This window comes from Antechinus flavipes, chromosome 4 (assembly GCF_016432865.1).
Source record: "Antechinus flavipes isolate AdamAnt ecotype Samford, QLD, Australia chromosome 4, AdamAnt_v2, whole genome shotgun sequence".
NCBI classification, from domain to species: domain Eukaryota; kingdom Metazoa; phylum Chordata; class Mammalia; order Dasyuromorphia; family Dasyuridae; genus Antechinus; species Antechinus flavipes.
The window spans coordinates 260,886,555-260,908,282 of NC_067401.1; the positions used below are offsets into that span (position 1 = coordinate 260,886,555).

General features: G+C 34.1%; 1 protein-coding gene and 1 pseudogene across 1 annotated transcript in view; both read right to left on the reverse strand.

The window, feature by feature from the left end:
* Positions 1-21,728, reverse strand: part of RRAGD (Ras related GTP binding D) — a 71,864-nt gene that overhangs the window by 22,000 nt on the left and 28,136 nt on the right. Inside the window, exons 3-5 of the mRNA XM_051997393.1 lie at positions 9,469-9,668; positions 8,084-8,198; positions 6,417-6,559 (exon numbers count right to left, since the gene is read on the reverse strand). Of these exons, the coding sequence (XP_051853353.1) occupies positions 6,417-6,559; positions 8,084-8,198; positions 9,469-9,668 (458 nt within the window). The remainder of the gene's footprint in view (positions 1-6,416; positions 6,560-8,083; positions 8,199-9,468; positions 9,669-21,728) is intronic.
* On the reverse strand, positions 16,045-18,518 carry LOC127561998 (60S ribosomal protein L6-like; annotated as a pseudogene).

Below are 21,728 nucleotides of genomic sequence, written 5' to 3' on the forward strand. Positions count from 1 at the left end.
AAAAATGTTCAAATATAAAGGAAAGGACAGTTGAAGAACACAAAACTATTTCCCAAATATTTATTCAGAGAAAAAAAATATACAGGATTTCAAGGGAAATAATGAAAAAAGAGAGAATAGTATTTCCAGACACCAAAATATATTACTAAGCAGAGTCAAAAATTAGACAAGGAAGAATAAAAAATAACAACTAAATAAGTCAGTGTTTCATAACACCCAAACTATAAATTACTTTAGGAAAGACTCTTTAAGGGTAATTAATACATGGATCAAGCACTAGCCCTTGAGTCAGGAGGACCAAGTTCAAATCCAACCTCAGACACTTACTAACTGGTTCACCCTGTATGAGTCATTGAACCCCAAGTGTCTTGAAAAAAGAAAAAGAATTTTCTATTTCATAATAATTGTTGGAAAAATTAGAAAGGAGTTTGACAGAAATTAAGCTTATACCAACATTTTAGACCACATTCTGCAAAAATTCAAAATAGACCTTGATTTGATAGAAAAAAACCACACCATTAACAATTAGAAGAAAAGCAAATAATATATCTTTCACAACTTTTCCTGAATAGAAAGTATATTCTTAACAAGGGAATTAATGGAAAAAATGCACAAGAAGATGGCCTAGCCAGGACCAGATCGAAAAACTGAATAATAAAGCAGCAGTCATCAAAACCATCTGGTACTGGCTAAGAAATCAGATCTTAGAAGGAAGAAATTTATGACCAAAAAAGAACTAATTTATATTATAAATGTAAAATGGGCAATTTTAATTATATTAAATTTAAAAGTTTTTACACAAACAGAACCAATGCAGGCAAAATTAGAAGAAAAAAAGAAATCTGGGAAACAATTTTTATAGTTGGTATTTCTGATAAAAGGCCTCATTTCTAAAATACAGAAAGAACCAAGTCGAATTTATAAGAATAAAAGTCATTCCCCAATTGATAAATGGTCAAAGGATATGAAGAAAGGTCAGATGAAGAAATTAAAGCCATTTACTAACATGAAAAAATTCTCTAAAACACTATCGATTAAAGAAATGCAAATTAAAATAAATTCTGCAAAAATGTTTATAGCAGCTCTTTTTGTGATGGCAAAGAATTTGAAACTGAGTGGATACCCATAAATTGGGAAATAGTTGAATAAGTTATGGTATGTGAATGTAATGGAATATTATTGTTCTATATGAAATGATGAATGGGCTGATTTCAGGAAAACCTGGAAAAACTTAAAAGAACTGATAATGAATGAAGAACCAAGAGAACACTGTACACAGTAACAAGATTATGTGATAATCAACTATGATGGGTCTTTTCAACAATGAAATGAATCAAGACAATTCTAATAGACTTGTGATGCATCTAGAGAAAGAACACTGAAGATTAAATGTGGTTCAAAACATAGTATTTTCACCTTTTTTGTTATTGTTATTTGTTTGCTTGTGTCTTTTCCTTTCAGATTTGATTTTTCTTGCATAGCATGACATATGTTTAGAAGAATTGCACATGTTTAACCTATATTGTATTGTTTGCTGTCTTGAAGAAGAGAAAGGTAAAAAGAGAGGGAGAAAAATTTGGAACACATAGTTTTGCAAGGTGACTGTTGAAACTATCTTTACATGAATTTGGAAAAATAAAATGTTATTAATAAAAAAAAAAGAAATGACGAACAGGCTGACATCAGAAAAGCATGTCAAGATTTACTGATCCTGAGTGAAGTGAACAAAACTAAGAAAATACTGACCACAGGAACAGCAAGATTATATAATGATCAACAATGATAAACTTAACTTTTCTAAGCAATTCAGTGATCCAAGGCAAATCTAATAAACTATGGATGGAAAATGCTAGCTGCATACTATTTTAGCCTTTTTTTCTTTTTGTTTTCTTCTTTCTCATGATTTTTACTTTTTGTGATGATTTTTCTTTCTCAACATGATTCATATGGAAACAGGTTAAAAATGAATGTGCATATATAATATACTAGCATTGGAACGGAGAAAAGGTAAAAATTTTCAACCTTAAAATCTTACAACAATGAATCTTAAAAATCACATTTACATGTAATTGGAAAAGTAATACACTATTAAAATAAATATTTTTTAAATTAAAAAAAGAGTTTTCTTAACTATCTCTAAGCTAGAGTCAATTACAACAAGTAAAACAGACAATTTTAACTGCATGAAACTGTAAAGATTTTGCTTGAATAAAATCAATGCTTCCAGCCTAAGAAAAGTAGTTGAAATAGGGAAAAAATATCAAATATCTCTGAAAAGTATCTCATCCAAGTCACATAGACAACTAACAATATATTAAGAACAAAAGTTATTCCCTGATAGATAAGTGGCCAAAGGATATGAACAAGCATTTCATTAGATCGTTAGCACTCTCAGTCTTTTCTTTCCACCTTTTTTTTTGTCCCTAGTACATATACAATATATGAAACAAAGAAGTTGCTTAATAAATTTGTTGACTTGATTTTCTCCAAAGAAGAATTACAATCTATCAATAACCATATGAAAAAATGTTCCACATCAATAACACTAATAGAAATATAAATCAAAATAATCCTGAGGTCTCACCTTACACAAGGAGAGTGACAAACATGACAAAAAATGGGAATAATTCAGGCTGAAAGGGTAGTAGAAAGACATGTCCTTAATGCATTGTTGGAGGAGCAATTAATTCCTACAGCTTTCCTGGAATGTAATTTGGAATTATGCAAATAAACAGACCAAAATGTCTATACACTTTCTTTTTTTCTTTCCTTCCCAAGGCATTTGGATTAAGTGACTTGCCCAGGGTCATATAGCTAGTATTGTTTAAGTGTCTGAGGCTGGATTTGAATTCGGGTCCCCCTGATTCCAGGGCTGGTGTTCTATTCACTGAGTCATCTAGCTGTCCCTGTCCATACACTTTCAAACAGAGATTTTACTATTAGACATAGACTCCAAGGAAGTCAATAACAAAAAGCAAAGCCTCAAAGAAATACCATGTCACTTCTTTGCAGATCTGAAAGTTCACACAAGTATAGAACATTACATTCAAAAGAAAATTTTGGAAATGTATTTCAGTTTTGCTCAAGTTTTTTTCCTTCTTCCTCTTCTTTTTTTTTTTTTTTTACTTGTTACAAAAGATGTTTCACTGGGAAGGGGTAGAAGGAGTTATGCAGGATGAAATGTAGGTAATTTTAAAACAAAAACAATCAATAAAAACTGACTAAAATTGAAAAACTAAAATTTTCCTATACTGAGAACAACTTGCCTGTCAACTTCTAATTGGTCAGGTAAGAGGTCTTGAGTTGGCAATGATATTGTTTAATATCATAAAGATTTGCAGAATTCATTATCTTTTCTCTTAAAACCCTACCTTTTCTCCCCCAACCTTCTTTCTTATATTTCTATTTCCCTGAAGGCATTAGCATTTTTGCACCTATTGGGAGAGACAAAGTAGGGTTAACTTTCCACAGAAATGTTAAAATTCAATTCCTCAGAAACCATGAGCAATGAGAAATACTGAAAGCTATGTTTCCACAAAATGTTGTAAGCCTCAAGGTTAATGTAAGATAATAAGTATCTCTGACCAATGATCTTTCAGGAGAAGAGACTCACTTGGCTTCAAACTTTTGATAAAAAGTTCTAAGCTAGAAACTGGTTTAAACTGACCAGGTTGAAGGACCAGGAAAAGGCTTTTCTTTATTGTGCTTGTTTGTTAAGCTTCATACATATAAGCGGACAAACCCAGAATAGAATCAGAACCTCGTTAACAGAATATGGAATGTATGACAAGGGAGCGGGGGACATACCCTAAGAGGAACTGCCATTCTTTAGGGGAGGGAAATGCAATGAACTAACTGTATAAATTTTGTCTGCTTCTGTACCTAGTGCTCTCTCTTTCCATCAGAGATTTTGGAGTCATCTTGTTTCTAATACTATCTTCTCTCTTTCTCTGATCTTTTCATATTGTGAAATTCTATAGATTCCACCTCCACAACCTCTAAAATCTTTCCCACTTCTCAATCCAAAATGTCATTATCCCAGTTCAGGTAGTCATCATCTTTAACCAAATTGGTCTCTTTGTTTAGAGTTTCTCTTTTCTCCAAGTTATCTTTCATAGCAGTGATAAATTGATATTATTGGGGATGCTTATCAGTTGGGGAATAAATGAATCAATTATTTTGATGTGACAGAGTATTAATGTACCAATAAGAATGATAAAAGCTATGATTTGAGGGAAATCAGGGAAGCCTAATATAAACTGATGGAAAGTGAAGGAAACAAAACCAGAACAATTTATATAAAAATACTGTTAAAAAAAACAAAAAAACAAACAAACAACTCTGAAGACTAAACAATTCTGATCAATAAAATAACCAACCACAATTTCAGAGGAAAAAAAGAAACACTCTACACACTCCCTGACAGAGGTTATGTACTCAAAATAAAGAACATGACATACATTTTTGAGTATGGCCAATGTGAGAATTTGTTTTGTTTAATTATATTTATTATATGGATTTTGATTTTCTTTCTCTCTCCCCAACACTAGATCAAACCTCTGAATGGACTTTTGAGTGACAGAACCCACAAACATTGAGAGTGTAATCATTTTCTAGCTTAAGATATCTTGGAATTGGGCAAGGGGGAATGCAGCCTAGAGCAGAAGTAGGAAATCTAGTGGGAGACTCTGAGCCAAAGCACAGCAGTGTTGGTTATTCTGAACCTCCTGGTTCAAAGGGCCAGTAGATCAGCAAGTCAGCTGTGAGACTTCCAACACAACCACAGAAGGCAAATTGTGAACCACCAAACCCCAGCATAGACCATGCCAACCCAGGAGTCAGAAAGCCTGCAGCATCGCCAGCCCCGCTATAGCAGAAAGTCAGTGAGAGGCCCTGTCTCCCTGAAAAAAAAAAAGGGACAATCTCTCCTGTGCTCTAGGAGCAAGGCTCAACTTTTAAAAATGAGCATAAAAGCAAAAAGAATCCTGATCATAGAAAGCTACTATAGTAACAGGAAAGATGAAAACATAAACCAAAGACAGCAATGGCAAAATGTCTACATGGTCTCAAGCTCAAAAGACTTTCTTGGAAGAGCTCAAAAAGCATTTTTTAAAAAAGAGAGAGAGTAGAAAAAGGAAGAAAAGAAATGAGAGTATGCAGGAGAATTATGAAAGTTTTGGAGGAAAAAATCCAATCAGTTGGGGAAAAAAGGACAGAAATTGACAAAACAATTCCTTAAAAAATAGAATTGGTGAAATGGGAAAAAAATTCACTGAACAAAACAACTTCTTTAAAAGTACAATTGACCAAATGCAAAAGGTGGGGGGGGGGGGGAGAATGCTAACCAATGAAAACAATTCACTAAAAATTAGAACTGGACAAATAGAAATGAATGAATCAATGAGACATCAAGAAGAATTGGTCCAATAAAATTTTTTTAAAAATAGAAGAAAATTTAAAATACTTCATTGGAAAGACAATCTAAAAATTATTGGACTACCTGAAAGCCATGACTTTAAAAAAGAGTCTGAATAACATTTTTCAAGGAATCAACAAGGAAAATTGCTCTGATATCCAAGAATCAGAGGGCAAAACAGTCATTGAAAGAGTCCACCAATCACTCCTAAAATAAAAACATCTAGGAATACTGTAACTAAATTCAGCATTATCAAATCAAGAAATAAGGCCCTGTTCTTTCCCTTTAATGTTAAATTTATACTATATTCAATTTGTGTGGAGCTATTTTCAAACAAGATATCTACAATGGTATATACAGTTCTACTGAGATAATAAGCAAATAATGTCCGCTTGATTTGCAATTTCTAAGGTTTCCATAATAGAAGAAATAATTTATCAGTGTGGCCAAAATAATCTCAGCTCTTTCCTGAAGGAGATAATAGAACTATTGTAAACAATGCACATTAACTCAGCGTTCACAGATTTCTATTATCTTAGCATATCCTATTACTTTCTAAGTGTATGAGTACTCATGATAGTCTCATAGTTTTCTGTATACATGGAACCTAGCTTTTTTTTTTTTTTTTAATACTGAGGTATTCCAAAGGCAGAGCAGTAGACAGAAAACTGGCCCTGGAATCAAGAAGATTTGAGTTCAATCTAGTGTCAGTTATTTATTAGCTGAATTAAATAATTCTGAGTAAGTTACTTAACCTGTTAGTCTCAGTTTCTTCAACTGTAAAATAGGGATAATAATAGCACCTACCTCCCAGGACTGTGTGAGGATCCGATAAATTAATACTTATAAACACACTTAGCACAATGTCTAGCACATAATAGGTCCTATACAAATGCTCATCTCTTTCCCCTTCCCTAAATATCTTAAATAACATAACAGCTTAAAACAAAATGCTATGTGAGGGAAAGGCCTTGTTTAAATAACAATTCACTTGACTTACCCATATATACAAGAAATGTCGATAACCACATCTATCATATCACAGCAGAGTTCATATGTCTGCATATCCACAGGGGTACTATCTGTTGCAATATAAATTTTACTGACCACATCAAATAGAAAGGCCTTTTCAATTCCAGAATTCTGCAATAAAGGAAAAATGTTGTCTTAAAGTGATCCTTGTTTTCAGGTAACAATACAGTTATATAAATATATGTGAACATCAAATATGAGTGGCAAAATGGGTGAAGATGTATCTAATTGGTTGACAGGTTACTATACTGGTTAGTGACACAGTGAAAGTCAAATTTCAGACTTTTTATAAGTGAAAGTCTTTATTTTCTATATTATTTTTATAAGTGAATTACATCAGAATATATAAGTAGAAGTATGTGTAACAAAGTAACAAAGCTGTACAAAAATAATTTCTTAATCTTTGAAGAGGTTAACTTAGTTTTTGGTAGATTAAGTCCTGGACCTGCAGTCAGGAAGATGAATTTAAATCTTGTTTCAGACATTTACTAGCTGCGTGATCCTAGACAAGTAATTTAACTTGCTTGCCTTAGTTTCATCGTTTGTAAAATGGGGATAATATTAGCACATACTTTTCAGGGTTGTTATGAGGATTAAATGACATAATATTTGTAAAGCACTTTGCAAAACTTAAAGAGCTATATAAATATAGTGATGGTGATGATGATGATGATGATGATGGAGATGAAACTGACAATCAGCAATATTATAGGCAGCTAGGTGGTACAGTGGACAGAGCTCTGAACATAAAGTTAAGGAGACTTTAGTTCAAATCTGAACTTCAGAAATTTACTAGTTATACAACTGTAGGCAATTTCCTTAACTTCTGTCTTCCTCAGTTGCCTTATCTGTAACATGGGAATAATAACCTAGCTCACAGTATCATAATAATCAAAGGAAATAAGGTGCTTATTCCTGATACTATATAAATGCTTATTCCCTTTCCCTTCCCTAGTAAAATATGGTGCAGGATAAAAATTTTATTTAGTTATAACAAATGTAACCTTGATTAATATACCACCACTTTTATACTTCCTATCCAGTTTGCAATCATTCTATGCTGCCTTGTTCAGTATTGCTGATTTTTAAAAAAATGTGTATTTTTCAAAATCATAGTTTTCTGAGGTATTGACAACATGAATATCTTGTGTCCCCAACTGGTTGCTCTTTTGAAGATGGGCAGTAATATCTAACACTGTGGTAGTACAAGGGCTTACACATAATAGATGCTCAATATTTGTTAATTGATAAATAACTGATTACTACTGCAAGTAAACTACAATAATTAAGATTTTGGTGTCTACTCACCTAGGCACTCATTCTTGCAAGAATAATCAAGGTTTCAACTTTGGTTATAAAATCTGTCCATCAGTGACTAAAATGGGCCAAAATCTAATTCATTGTTGACCATTGATCCAATTCAATATGTAGGCTAATTAATTTTCCAATGAACTTAATTTCCCAATCCCTCCATTATTGATAACTCAAAGCATAAAATCATGGAATAATAGAGAGATGTGGAAATATTTTCAGTCCACAGAGGCAGAATGTAACAGGTTTTTTTTTTTTTTTCCTTTACATCTCACGAAGCAATTCTCAAACTCGGAAAATGTCTCCAGTATATGTTTTACTTACTGAGATAAAGATGTTTAGTAAATTCTCCAGAGTTGGGAGCTGTGGAATCAGTTTCTGTACCACTTTGCTAAAAGCTTCAAATATAGAATGATCATATATGCTTGTCAGATAGAAGCTGAAAGAGGAAACAATGTTGCATCATAGTTTTCTTTTTCGCTTGTTTACGAGGAATATGCTGCTTGTGTCATTAAAAACAAATACCCCTGCTCCTTGTGGGATATGCTCTTCAAGAGATGCACAACTCTTTCCCCCCACCCTTTGCTACTTAGAATCAAGAGGACCTTGGAAAACTCTGGCTTTCATTTTAAAAACCTCAATGGTTCTTTTTGTAAAATGCATCTTATAAAAGTTTGGTGGTATTGAGGATAGAGCAATGAACTTGAGGGTCAGGAAGACTCTTAAAGTTCAAATCCCATCTCAAATATTTACTGTGGGTGATCATAAACAAGTTACTTAACTTCTTTCAGAATCAAGTTTTTTCTGTGATAACACAAAGGGTAGTTGTGATGATAAAATGAAATAATAAATGTAAAGCACTTTACCAACTTTGAAGAGCAAAATAAATTTTATTAATTATTATTAAAAGCACAAGCACTGAATAGTCTTATTTACCAAGTAGAGAGGATAAAATGAAATATATGTAAAACATTTAGCACAAGAGTTTAACAGAGGTTGGGTGCTTAATAAATGCCTATTTATTTATTCATTAAGTGGCTATAAATGGGCACCAAGCAAAAATGTGTTGCCACACAAACCATCACAGCCAGCATCCTGAAGATCTACTCTCAGACTGGGCTACTTCCATCACAGGTCCAGCAATAATAATCATTATATTATGCTACTTTCTAACATTATTGTTACCAGTTTGCCAAATAAATGATAAAAATGATGATGATGATGATAATAACAATAATAATAACTGACACTTTATATAGTATTTTCAGGTTTACATACATAAAGGCCACCTAGTCTATCTTAAAGATGAGAAAACTAAGGCCTAAGGATTTTAAGCAACAAAGAATAATTGTAGGTTTTAATTGAATGATAACACACCACAACAAAAACCCCTGGGAAAGCCAGGTTCTCATTGCAATTATTTCTATTTAAACTCTTTTGTGAACTCAAATCCAATGACTGTGGTTTTACCTACAAAAGTATTTATTAGGAATGGCACATCTCATTACTAATTAGCCATTAGGATTTAATTATAGGGCATCAACTTTGAACATTTGCAAAAAAAATCTGTTCTACCTAGTCTCCCTGATAGAAAAACACAGTACCCACCCTTTCAAAATCCTATCCTAGTGCAAGAGAGCTAAGCCAGGTGGAATGACAATGGCTTTGAACCCCAAGCTTGCTTCTTTTCAGTTTGTCTCTTCTCTCACCTGAGGTGAATTTTCTCTAATCCAGCATCAGCAAGATCATCATTTGCCCTCTGATGAATATCTCTTTGGGTTTCAATCTTATGGTCATCAGACAGGCCATCCACTTTATGAATAAACACTTCAAAGTTGATGTCAGGATGTACTTTGTAGGCTCGAGTTACAGTAAGGTGCAGCCTGGCTAAGGCTTCCATATAATCATCCTAATAAGAAAACAAAAGGAATTCCTATGAAGGCTTCAACAAGATCAAAGAATCTGAAGGGCAGCTCACACCCCTAAGCTGTTAAATAGTTAGGGAAATTCTGTTAACACAAGTCACTAATATCTTCTTTCACAACATGACTAATAAAGGAATGTATGTCGTATATCAAATTGCTTACTATTTCAGTATGGGGGAAGTTGAGCAAAGGAAAGAGGAAATTTGGAATTCAAAATTTGTTAAAACACTGAGTGATCATCATCTATGATAGTTTTAGTTCTTTTCAGCAACACAATGATCCAAGACTCTTGATGGAAATGATATATCCACATCTAGAGAAAGAATTATTGATTATGAATGCAGATTAAAGCATACTATTTTTACTTTTTTGGGGCATGTATAACCTACTATTAGATTGCTTGCTGTCTTGAGGAAGGGAAGGAGGAGAAAGATAAAAATTCACAACTCATGATCTTTTAAAAAAAATAAATGCTGGGGGCAGCTAGGTGGTGCCATAGATAGAGCACCAGCCCTGAAGTCAGGAGGACCTAGTTCAAATCTAGCCTCAGACACTTAGCACTTCCTAGCTGTGTGACTTTGGGCAAGTCACTTAACCCAAATTGCCTCAGCAAAACAAAAGCAAAAAAAAGGAAAAAATAAATGCTGAAACTATCTTTACATGTAATTAGAAAAAAATTGTTAATGATTGCAATTATATAACCTATATCATATTGTTTATCAGCTTAGGAGAGAGGGATAATGAAGGAGGGTGAAAATTTGGAACTCAAAATTTTTTATTAAAAATGAATGTTGAAATGAGATGATTCAAACCAGTTCCAATTGTCCAGTAATGAAGGTTGCCATCTATATCCAGAAAGAGACTATAGCAATTGAGTGTGGATCACAACATAGCATTTTCACTCTTTCTGTTATTGTTTGCTTGCATTTTTGTTTTCCTTTTCAGGTTTTTTTTTTCTTTCTAGATCCTATTTTTTTGTGTGTGTGCAGCAAGATAACTGTATAGATATGTATATATATATATATTGGATTTAACATATAATTTAATATCTTTAACATGTATTAGACTACCTGTCATCTAGGGGAGGGGGTGGGGGGAAGGAGGGGAAAATTTGTAACAGAACATTTTGCAAGGATCAATGTTGAAAAAATTATCCATGCATCGGTTGTGTAAATAAAAAGATGTAATAATAAAAAGATTTTTCAAAAAATAAATAAATATATATTTTAAAAGTGAGTGTTAATTTTGCCATTTTGAATTATTGATTTCAATGTTGAAAAATTATCCATGCATGTTTTAAAAATAAAAAGGTATAATAAAAAATTTTTAAAGAAAAAAGAATGAATGTTGAAAACTATGCATATGTTTTGAAAATAAAAAGCTTTATAAAATTGCTGTCTGTAAAAAAAAATGAGTATTAAAAATGTCTTTACACTAACTGGGAAAATATGAGATTTTTAAAAAATTAAAAGACAGGTCACTAACTAAACAGCTCAGTTTCATGAAATCCATGTGCTTTTCAGGTTCTATTTCACACATTTTTATAATTTTGAAAAACCAGTTCAGGATATCCTCAACCAAAACAAAATATTTTCTAAAGATCCATGGGAAAAATGGATTCACTGAGGTTTTGATCTCAAAGTTGGTTTTTATTAATCAGGGCAAGAAAGCAAAAGGGAAGCAAAATGTGCATGGTTTAGATCATTATGACTCAATCTGAGGTTTAGAAACTCCATAGCTATTACAAAGAGCAGATCGAGAGGCCTTTGCCTAGTTGTCTGGCTACAGCCACTGGAAATTATTGCTTATATGAATAGAGAGGGATACCTTTAGTGTGGTTCCAAAGCAAGGATATAGATTTTAGTCACAGAACTTGATTTCTAATCTGGCTCTGTCATTACTTGTTTGATTGTTCTGAGCCTCCGTTTCTTCATCTATAAAATTAATTAAATGACCTATGACTTCTAAGTTCTCTTTAAGCTCTAGATCTATGATTCTTCCTTCTTTTCTGGACCTTTCTCATTCATGATTTTAGTCATAGTTTTTGTGGTAGGAGCTCTTTGAAGTTTCAAAGGAAAATTAAAGGAATAGGGAATATTAGAGATGAGAAATGTGATGAAAACATTATAGAACCATTTGTCTGTAGAAATTAACAGATATATTTCTCTTTACAAATTTAATATTTTAGAGAGAAAAACATAATATTCAAAGAAAGCAGTTAAAAATCTTTCTAATCTTCTGATTAAGTTGAGAGTATTATGGAAATGTTTTATATGATCACACATGCATAGCCTTTATTAAAAAGAAAAAGAAAAAGTTAAGTTTACCAAGGCTAAAAGTGATAGAGACTGACTTTGATCCCAAGTCCTCTGCCTTAGAGGCAGGTAGGTAGGCTCAGTGGATAGAGCCACAGTTCTGAAATCAGGAAGACCTGAGTTCAAATGTTACCTCAGGCATTTACTAGCTGTGTGATTTGGAAAATGATTTAATGTTTGTTTGCCTTTAACCTCCTTAACTGGAGAAGGAAAGAGCAAACCTCTCTAATATCTTTGCCAAGAAAATTTTGTAGATATTATTGTGCTATGGTCCACAGACTCCCAAAGAACATGACACAATTGGACAATGACAACAACCTCTGACTTGAGATACTGTGTGTTTCCACTGTACTACGTAGTCTTTTAATACAACATTTTTTCTTGGGCAATATGCAACTGATGCCTCAGAGCTCTATGGGAATTTATAATTAAGCACTGATCTTTGGTAGTGAAAGAATAATTTTTGTTTATCACAATGTATTGTCAAGAGTAAGGAGGCAATTAGATGGCACAATAAAGTATAGTCAAGAATTCAATTCAAATGTGACTTCTGACACTTTGTAACTGTTTTTGTTATCTTTGACCAAGTCATTTAATCCCTCTTGTAACTACCCAGAATTATAACATAAAATTTAGATGGGATATTTAACTTCATTGTGAGCTCTGAAACACAAAGCAATGTTCATTTTTCTTTTTCAGTGTATAAACATAACCTATTCACAGTAGCCCTTTACAACCTTAACATCAAAAAGAGATACAAAAGATTTTTTTTTAAGTGTCTTTCATCAACTACCCACTCTTGAGGAAGCTTAAAAAAACCCCAGCATGCATTATGTTTTAGACACACAGATGTTAGTTTTGTTGAACCAAAGAGGAAAAGAACATCATATATAGACTAAACTAATAATTTCTAGGTGTTTTTGCAGCATCTAATATGTCTGTTGTATTACTATGAAACTCACAAAAATGCCTCAAGTTAGTTTTTATTCATTTTTTAAGCTAAGAAGATAGTACTATACAAAAAGAAAAAAGTACTGACTGAAATCAAGCTTGGTTTCAAATCCTGCCTGTAAGAATTTGTACAAACCACTTTACTGTTCCTGGAGTCAATTTCCTCATTTGAGAATAAAGGCATTAGATTAGATGGTTTCTAACACCTTCTAAATACAAACATATTGTCCTGTATGGAACCTTGGGGGTGAGGGGAGGAGGGAGGAAGAGACAGAGAGATAGAAAGAATGTTACAAAATCAGTCCCATCAGAAGGAAGTCATCATAACATGAAAATGTGTATCAGTATTCTGAAACATACTGCATTTTCATTACATTGTAAGCTTCTCAAGACTAGGGAAAATCTTTTGCCTTTGTGTTCTTAGAACTTGACATAACACATTACACATAGTAGATGATTAATGTTTCTTTTAAAAGACTTATCTCAAACATATCTTACCTGCTCCCTCAGAAAAACTTAAATAAACTGCAGAGTAACTATCTACAAAATGGTCAAAGCCAAAAACAACATTATGAAATGGCATCAGAAATCCAGTCAATAAGTTAACCATTGAAGAAAGGGAGCAGCTCTAAGGTAGAACACCTCCTAGGAAATCTGCCTTTCAATTAGGTAAAAATTCCTATTGATATTGTCAAAATCATCTCTTTACAACCCCACATAGGCTATGCAAAAAACCTAATTCAGTAAGAATGTTTCTTCACTGCAGCTTTTTTTTTTTTTTAAATCTGGCAATCCTGAGATCATGAATAATTCACACACACACACACACACACACACACACACACACACACACACACAAAACAACCCACTAAAATAAATGTCTGACTAACTGAGCAATGGTTTAAAATAATAGAAATGCTTCATTTTTTTTCTACTTTGATTCTTGTTCCAAAGGTTGATTCTTGGTAATTATAAAAACAAAGAAAGCAACAATCATTTATAGGAAATAAGCTTCATCTACTGCCTAGAAAGAGGATAGGATCTCAAATTGGTAACTTAATTATTCTTTATCACTAATAAAGGGCAGACATCAAAATGTTTTCCCCAAATTTTCCTACTAAAATGTAATTTACAAAAGGGAAGATTTAGACTTTGAGGAACATATTCTACCCAATATTTCACTTAAAAAAAAAGTCTTTATAAGGTATATGTTTATACTTCAAGTAATGTAAAAACTAAACTTGATTTTTTCTTTTAAAATAAAATCTAACCAATTCAGTTCCTCATTATTATTACTACTGCTAATATTACTAATAGCTAACCATTTATATATTGTTTATTATGTGCCAGGAATTATGCTAAGGGTACCTTACAATTATTATCTCATTTGATCCTCAGAACAACCTGCAAGATAGGTGCTATTAATATCTCTATTTTATAGATGAGGAAACTGACAAATTAAGTTAACTTGTCCAAGTTCATGAAGTTAGTACAGCTAGTCTAAATTTGGATTTAAAGTCAGATATTCCTAACTCCAGGCCCAATACTCTATCCAGTGAGAGACCTTGCTGTCCTATCAAAGCCTGAATGGCCACTTGATAGGTATGCTATAATGAGGATTCCTTTGCAGCTAAGGGTTGTTCCAGACAGCTGCTGGAGTCTCTTCAATTCTAAAATTCAACAATTCTATTACTTAAATCAGGGACTGACAAACAAGGGCCTGCAATTGGATCTATCTCCTGTTTTTCTATGATCTGCCTGTTTTTCTATGATGCACAAACTAGGAATGATTTTAACATTTTTTTAATACAACAAAACTTTATTTTTAACACATAAAAATCATTCTTAGCAATGGCCAGATCTGGCCCCTTAGATCAATTTGCCAAAGCCCTATTTAGGGCAATGTAAAGTTGAAAAACTTTTATTACAAATATTCCCAAACAGGTTGGCAGAGTCACATCATAAATGACCTGTAATTTCATCAATACACAGAAAACTTCCAGTTGCGGAAACTTTCTTCATAGGAGGGAAGAGAAAAAGGAATAACTAATTTAATCCATTAGAAGGAAAACATCACAACAAAAAATGTGAACCACTGCTCTGAAACTTTTGTCTTCACTGCAATCTATGACTTAATAAAGTATAATAGCAAAAACTTAGCTTAAAAATAATTTTTTGGGGGGTAAGAAGGAAGGAAAGATGGAGGGAAAGTAGAAAGGAAAGAACAAGGAGGGAGGATGGAAGGGAAGGAGGGAAGAAGAAACAAACAAACTTGGTACTCATTTAGTCCACATTTAACAGATAAGGAAACAGAAACCAAGGAGACTCATTATTTGGAAATGAAGAGGACTGATTTATTTATTTTTGTGTTTCAGTCATTTCAGTCTTGTCCTGTTCTTCATGGCCCCATTTGGAGTTTTCTTGACAAAGATACTAAAGTGGTTTGTTATTTCCTTCTCTAGCTCATTTTACAGTTGAGGAAACTAAGGCAAATGAGGTCAAGCGATTTACATCACACAGCTAATGTCTGAAGATAGATTTGAACTCAGGAAGTTGAGTCTTCCTGATTCCAGGTTCAGTACTCTTTCCATTAAGCCATCTAGCTGCCCCTGAAGAGGAGGAGTAAGCTATTTTCCAAAGATAATTTACTTACTCATGAAAAAGGCTGCTGCCTCTGCCCATTCTAACAACTATGACATACAACTTATGGTGGAAAACAGAAGTACATGAAACAGATGACATGAGACAAATGACCTCTTCAGCCCCTTCTTTCCTTCAGTACACATGGGACTTACTACATTATCAGGCCCTAAAATTCTATTTTGAGCATACTACATATTTAAGAGGCAAAGAACACATCCAAAGACCACTTATAGAAAAATTCACTAAGAAAACTAGGATGGCAAGAAAGACAACTACTGACACCATCCATTTTCCTAGACTTCATGGATGCCTTTCTAAGCCCTAAACAGATCACCTGTTTTAATCTCAAGAAACCAATTTAGTGACCTGCTCTACTTCTAGGTTCTTTTTCAGTCTGTTCCAATCCTTTTTTAAAAGCTATTCCAAATATTTTGATAAGAGTTCCCTGCATTTATAACATCAATTTATAAGGATAAATTCCAATGGCGAGAGAGAATACAGAACATAAGTAGACATGGAGCTGATGAATTTTCTTGATATTATACAAGATCTGAGAATCCATTGGCTTTTTCTGGTTATCCTTAAACTGCTCTATAATCTTGTAGTTCTCTTTTTCTGTGTCAAAAATCTCTCCTTAGTGTAAAAGCTTCTCCACATATATATCAATAAGATGATCTGGAATTTTTATGCCCAGATTAACTTTGATAGAGGTAGCAATGACAAATTCCTGATGGGTCCTTCACAGAGGAACACAGTTGATTATCAGAGGTCCAGTCACCAGTAGCAAGTCACTAGCCAGCTGCTTCAGGAAAACCATGCTGGCTGAAGGGCTTTATGCCATGACTTAGCTGCTTTCTAAGCACATCCTCAGTAGGGTAAAGCTTAGGAATTTTGCAAATCTTTACCCTAGGTTCTTCTATTCTCTTACTATCAACTGGCTTTGAGATAGTAGCAGGCACCTTCTTTCTTTTTCCTTTCATTCCAGGTTTTTGATATAGCATATTTTCACTTGTATATAGCTCACAGGGAAAATACACTGCAGATCTTGAGTATTTACTGAGCCTTCAGGCCAGGATTTGGTTCCAACTGCAGTGTTTTTCAGGCTTTTTCATTGCTTTTTCAGTAGCAGCTTCCTTTTTGATCTTTTTTTGGAGGTTGTTGTTTTTGCTCACCATCTTGAAAGAAGGGAAAGAGAAGTCTGAACCAATCCTTGACAAGTCCATGTCAGGAGATATCTTTTTTTAGATCACTGAGTTATTATTCAGTGCACTGGAGGAGGGAGGGAAGAAGAAAAAAGAAAAAAAAAAAAGAAGAAAGAAAAAAAGGAAGGAAGAAGGGAAGAGAAGGAAGAAGGGACAAAGAGAGGAAAGAAGGAAAAGGATTTGAGGAAAGAAGAGAGAGAAGGAAAGAAGGAAGTGAAGGAGGGAAGAGAAAGAGGGAGGAAGGAAAAGGGCTTTGCAAGAGATATGTAAATGTTGCCTATTACTATTACTTAGTTTATAATGATGTCATGATCTTCAAAGCCAGTTTAGATATAATTATTTGATGACTAATCTGCTTCTCTGTTACTCTCTAAAGCAGCAAATAAGATTCATTAGGAGTTAAGTATGCCTGGCCCTGATCTATGACAGATGAGGGGAGACAGTGCAGGGAGAGTATAATTCTGTGAAGAGCCACAGACAGTGGGGGAACTCTTGGTGAGATATAAGACCTTTCAGTCCAGAGGGAACCTGCTGAAAATGTCTGATTTGGCTCTCATCTGCACTTGGGGAGTTTCAGCCTTCCTAAGAAGTAGAGGGTGGGGTGGGGGTGGTAGGCTTGACAACTTTTGTTCTATTTGAAGCAGAGATACTTATGGTAAAATATGCATTTACATAATAATAGCAGCGTGCTTACAGTTACATGCACAGTGTGCTGTAGCGATATAAATCATACTAGAATTAGCACATGCCCAATGTGTTGTGGTAATGTAATCATACTAGAGTTACCACATGCCCAGTGTGCTATGGTAATAGTTAGCACATGCTCAGTGTGCTGTGGTAATGTAATTTTACTAAGCCCTATTTACTTTAGGGCTGAGAAAACTTGAAATAAACGGACCTCATATTTGACCATCCTCATGGGTCCCTACCTCATAACTCCTCCATTAAGACCAAGGACTCAGGCTGATCCCGAGATCTGGTCTGGATTGTATATTTTGGCATTTCAGGGTGAGGGGCTAAAGCACACTACAAATTCTATCCATTTCTTTGGACCACAGACCAGGGAAAGCATTTATTCAGCTCAATAGGACATCATATAAGACTTCTTTTTAAGTAACCTTTGGGATCCTCAAAAACAGTTTTTTGATTGTATCTGCTGTGAGAGATTATGGAATCTCCACCTTGGGGATTCTTTAAAATAGCAAATTCTCACTTGTTTGGAGTGGTCCTGCTTGAAATATGATGTCTTCAAAGTCCCTTCCTAATCCTATGATTTGTTTGAGGAAGGACAATTCATGCAACCAGATGGCTGTGTGAATATGTATACACATACTGGATCTGGCATGTATTTCAGCATATTTGGCACGTATTGCACTGAGTGGGGGAAAGGATGGAAGGAAGAAGGAGAAAATTTGTGACGGGGTTATGCAGGGGTCAATGTTGGAAAAATTACCCATGCATATGCTTTATGAATTAAAAGCTTTAAAAAGAAAGAAAGAAAGAAAGAAATAGCCTTCCAGGAAACCACTAAAAATGTTCACCTCAATAACCATGTATTTGCATGTCTAGTTAATGAGTCAAAGAAACTCAAAATTTACCGAGGCAATGTAATATAGAAAGGGCACATATATGGAATGAGATCTGGGATTCAAATTCTGGCTCTGCCATTGACTAGGTGACAAATCACCCAATTTCTCTGGGCATCAGCTTCCTCACCTCACCTGCAAAATGGGCATAATATTCCTTACTTCCCTCACAGAGCTATGAGAGAAACTCTTTGTAAACATTAAACATTATTCAAATGCCAATTATCGAGTATTACACTAAATCAGACTTCTGTGTAGTTGTTACTTTCTGGAAGCTAAGGAAATCAATGAACTGAGCAAATCTTTCTTTTGAAAAGCAGCCTGACTTTTTATTTTAGATAAAAGGTTTGGAATTGGGGCTGCAATTGAAAATATTATATCTAACAATAATTAAGTACAATATTGAATGGAAAAAATGAACATTTAATGAACTATCACACTTTCAGGATTCTGTTGCAAACAAATTCGAATTCAATAAAAAATTTGACATATAAGAACCAACAACAAAGACTAATTTCAAGGGACTCATTAGGGACAAACTGTTTGTGTTTTATATGTGGAAACACAAACCATATATTTAAGATTATCATTAGTAATTGGGTAATCCAAAAGAAAGACTGGGGTAGAGCTGAATATGTGATTCTAAAAAACAAAACCATCTAGAAAAAAGTAAAAACACTATCGTGCCAAACTAATGAGGTGAGTAAGAACCAATACAGAGGAATTAGATGGAGGGGGAAGGGGAGGAGGGAAAGAAAGATGGAAATCCTCCTAAGATCAGGAACAGGTTAAAGAAGTAACTAACTATACATATATATAGATACACACACACACACACACACACACACACACACACACACACACACACACAAAATACCCTTCAAAATCTATAAAGAAATAACAGGTAGAGGGAATAGGATAAGGAGAAATATAGAAGGGTATGTGGATTAATCGAAGTGGAATAAGATGTGTAGATTTATGGGAAAAGGATAAAGAGGGAAGGAAAGAGTGGGGGAGGTTAAATAATATTAAGACAAGCTAACAGGTAGAAGGAAAAAGAGCAGGAGTAGAAAATGAGATAATGCATATATGTATGTGTATGTGTATATAAGCATAAATATATCTATGCTTAACTAAAGCCTGTCTGGGGAAGGAGGAAGGGGAGAAAAGGGAAAAAATAATAAAGTTTAAAAGTACACAGCAGAGAACAAAAGAAAACCTACATAAGGAAGCAAAGAAAAGATGGACAGTCATGAATGTCTTCTATTATTATATATGCTTTCTTGAAATGGAAATTTATTGTTAAATATTTTTAGTTCTCTCATGTTCTACAGGGCACATGACACTTTTTTCCTTTTTACTTTCTTTTTAAGTTTTAAATTTTTTAAAAAAGGGGAAAAAAGAGGCTTTGAATCAGGAGACAGTGGGTTAGAAAAGTCACATCAGACATTTATGATAAGCTTTGTGACTTACACTGAGAAAGTCATTTTACTCTCTCAACCTCTTTTCTCACCTGTTAAATGGTAATAGTAATAGCACCTATCTCACAGGATTGTTCATTTTAAGAGCTAATTTGGTGCTTGTGTGCTCTCTCTCCAGGACATATATACCTACCTACACACACACACACACACACACACACACACACACACACACACAATTTTTATTCTTCTACCTAAAATGTAATGAAATACACAATCTGCTACTATCTTTACACAATCTGGGTTGTGTTGCTTCATGCTAAGGCGGTCCTTCCATCTGCCCTGCAACTCATTCATTCCTTTTATCTTCATCCCAAGATCTACACTAGGTCTATTATTTATTTCTGAGCTCTCAAAATCCCTCACTTGTCCACGTCATCTAGAAGGGTGACTGAGTTTTTGTGAACACATTTTGAAATATTATATAAATTGAAGACTCTTATTATGTCCGCCTATGAGAATAAGAAGTTCATTCCACTTCTTCACACAAGGGTTAGAGGACTGGAGGGTTAGAGAAAAGTTCTGAATTACCCCACTGCCAAAAGACGGCACCACTGAAGGTGAGGAATGGAACCAAAAGCCCCATGATTTCTCTTTTCTATTTGCCACACACTGCTTCATTCCATAGCCCTTAAATAGCAGCTCTTCAATTGCTGGCTGCTAATGTTGGTCAGGAAGTATTTTCTCCCCTTCAAAACCGAGAAGCTACACTGACCTTATGTGATAAAACAGCCACAAACATAGTGAAATTATTTGGCAATGGATCTATGATCTTATTGTGGTCATTCCCTTCAGTAATACAGATCAAAGTTCACTCAGGCCTGCTCATCCTATGTAATTCTTGTTCACATCCTCTCAAAATACATTGGCCCTGGGGGGGCCGTTTCTCAATTTTTCTTGACAATGCCTGAATACTATTGGAGCAGTAGACTTTCCATCCCTCTCACTGAGACTGCCTTTCTTTTAAAGTTATATATTTCTTTGATGACAGCCTTTACAACACTTCTGTGCAATGCCTCCCAAGCTCCTCATACACAAGACAGATCTCTTGGACCTCTTTGGATGATTCTCAATTATCTTTTTTTTTTTGTTGTTGTTGAGGCAAGTGAGGTTAAGTGACTTGCCCAGGGTCACACAGCTATAGGAAGTGCTCAAATTTGAACTCAGATTCTCCTGACTTCAGAGCTGATGCTCTATCCACTGCGCCACCTAGCTGCCCCTCAATTTTTATCTTTTTTGATAAAATCATACCAAGAAGTAAGATGGTTCTTTTTAAATGAGCCTTAGCTTCAGGGCTTCAGGCATTTTTTTTTAAATGCAATTTCCCAAAGGTAATCCAGTTTGCATTCTTCCTCCTACTTTCTATAGAATTCTGGGTCCAGCCTATTATTAATCTAAAGTGCCAATCTAAATAGTGAATATATATTCTTTGAATATATATTTGAATATATAGAATATATTTCTTTGATGAACATATGTAACTTTGCTTGATATCAATAATCAGATAGTCATTGAATAATTACATATATTAAGAAATCTTGTGTGATCATGGCATGAATATAGGAGGCATCTTATTGGTAAATGTCCTTTTTTTTTGTAGTCTTCAAACAATAAGCAGAGTGGCATCTTACCCTTTTAATCAATTATGACTGTGGAGATTTGTTCTATAGTACAATGTCATTCATGAAAGCCTGCCATATCTTTATCAAGCATGTCCTTGAAGCTTGATATTTATAATCAGATGATCTTCAAATGGTTATACATGTTGTTATATATTTGAAGGAATTTTCTATGATTGTGGGATCCGTTCAGTCAATTATTATTGTAGAGATGTAGTCTACTGGGGAATATCACTTGGGAATACTC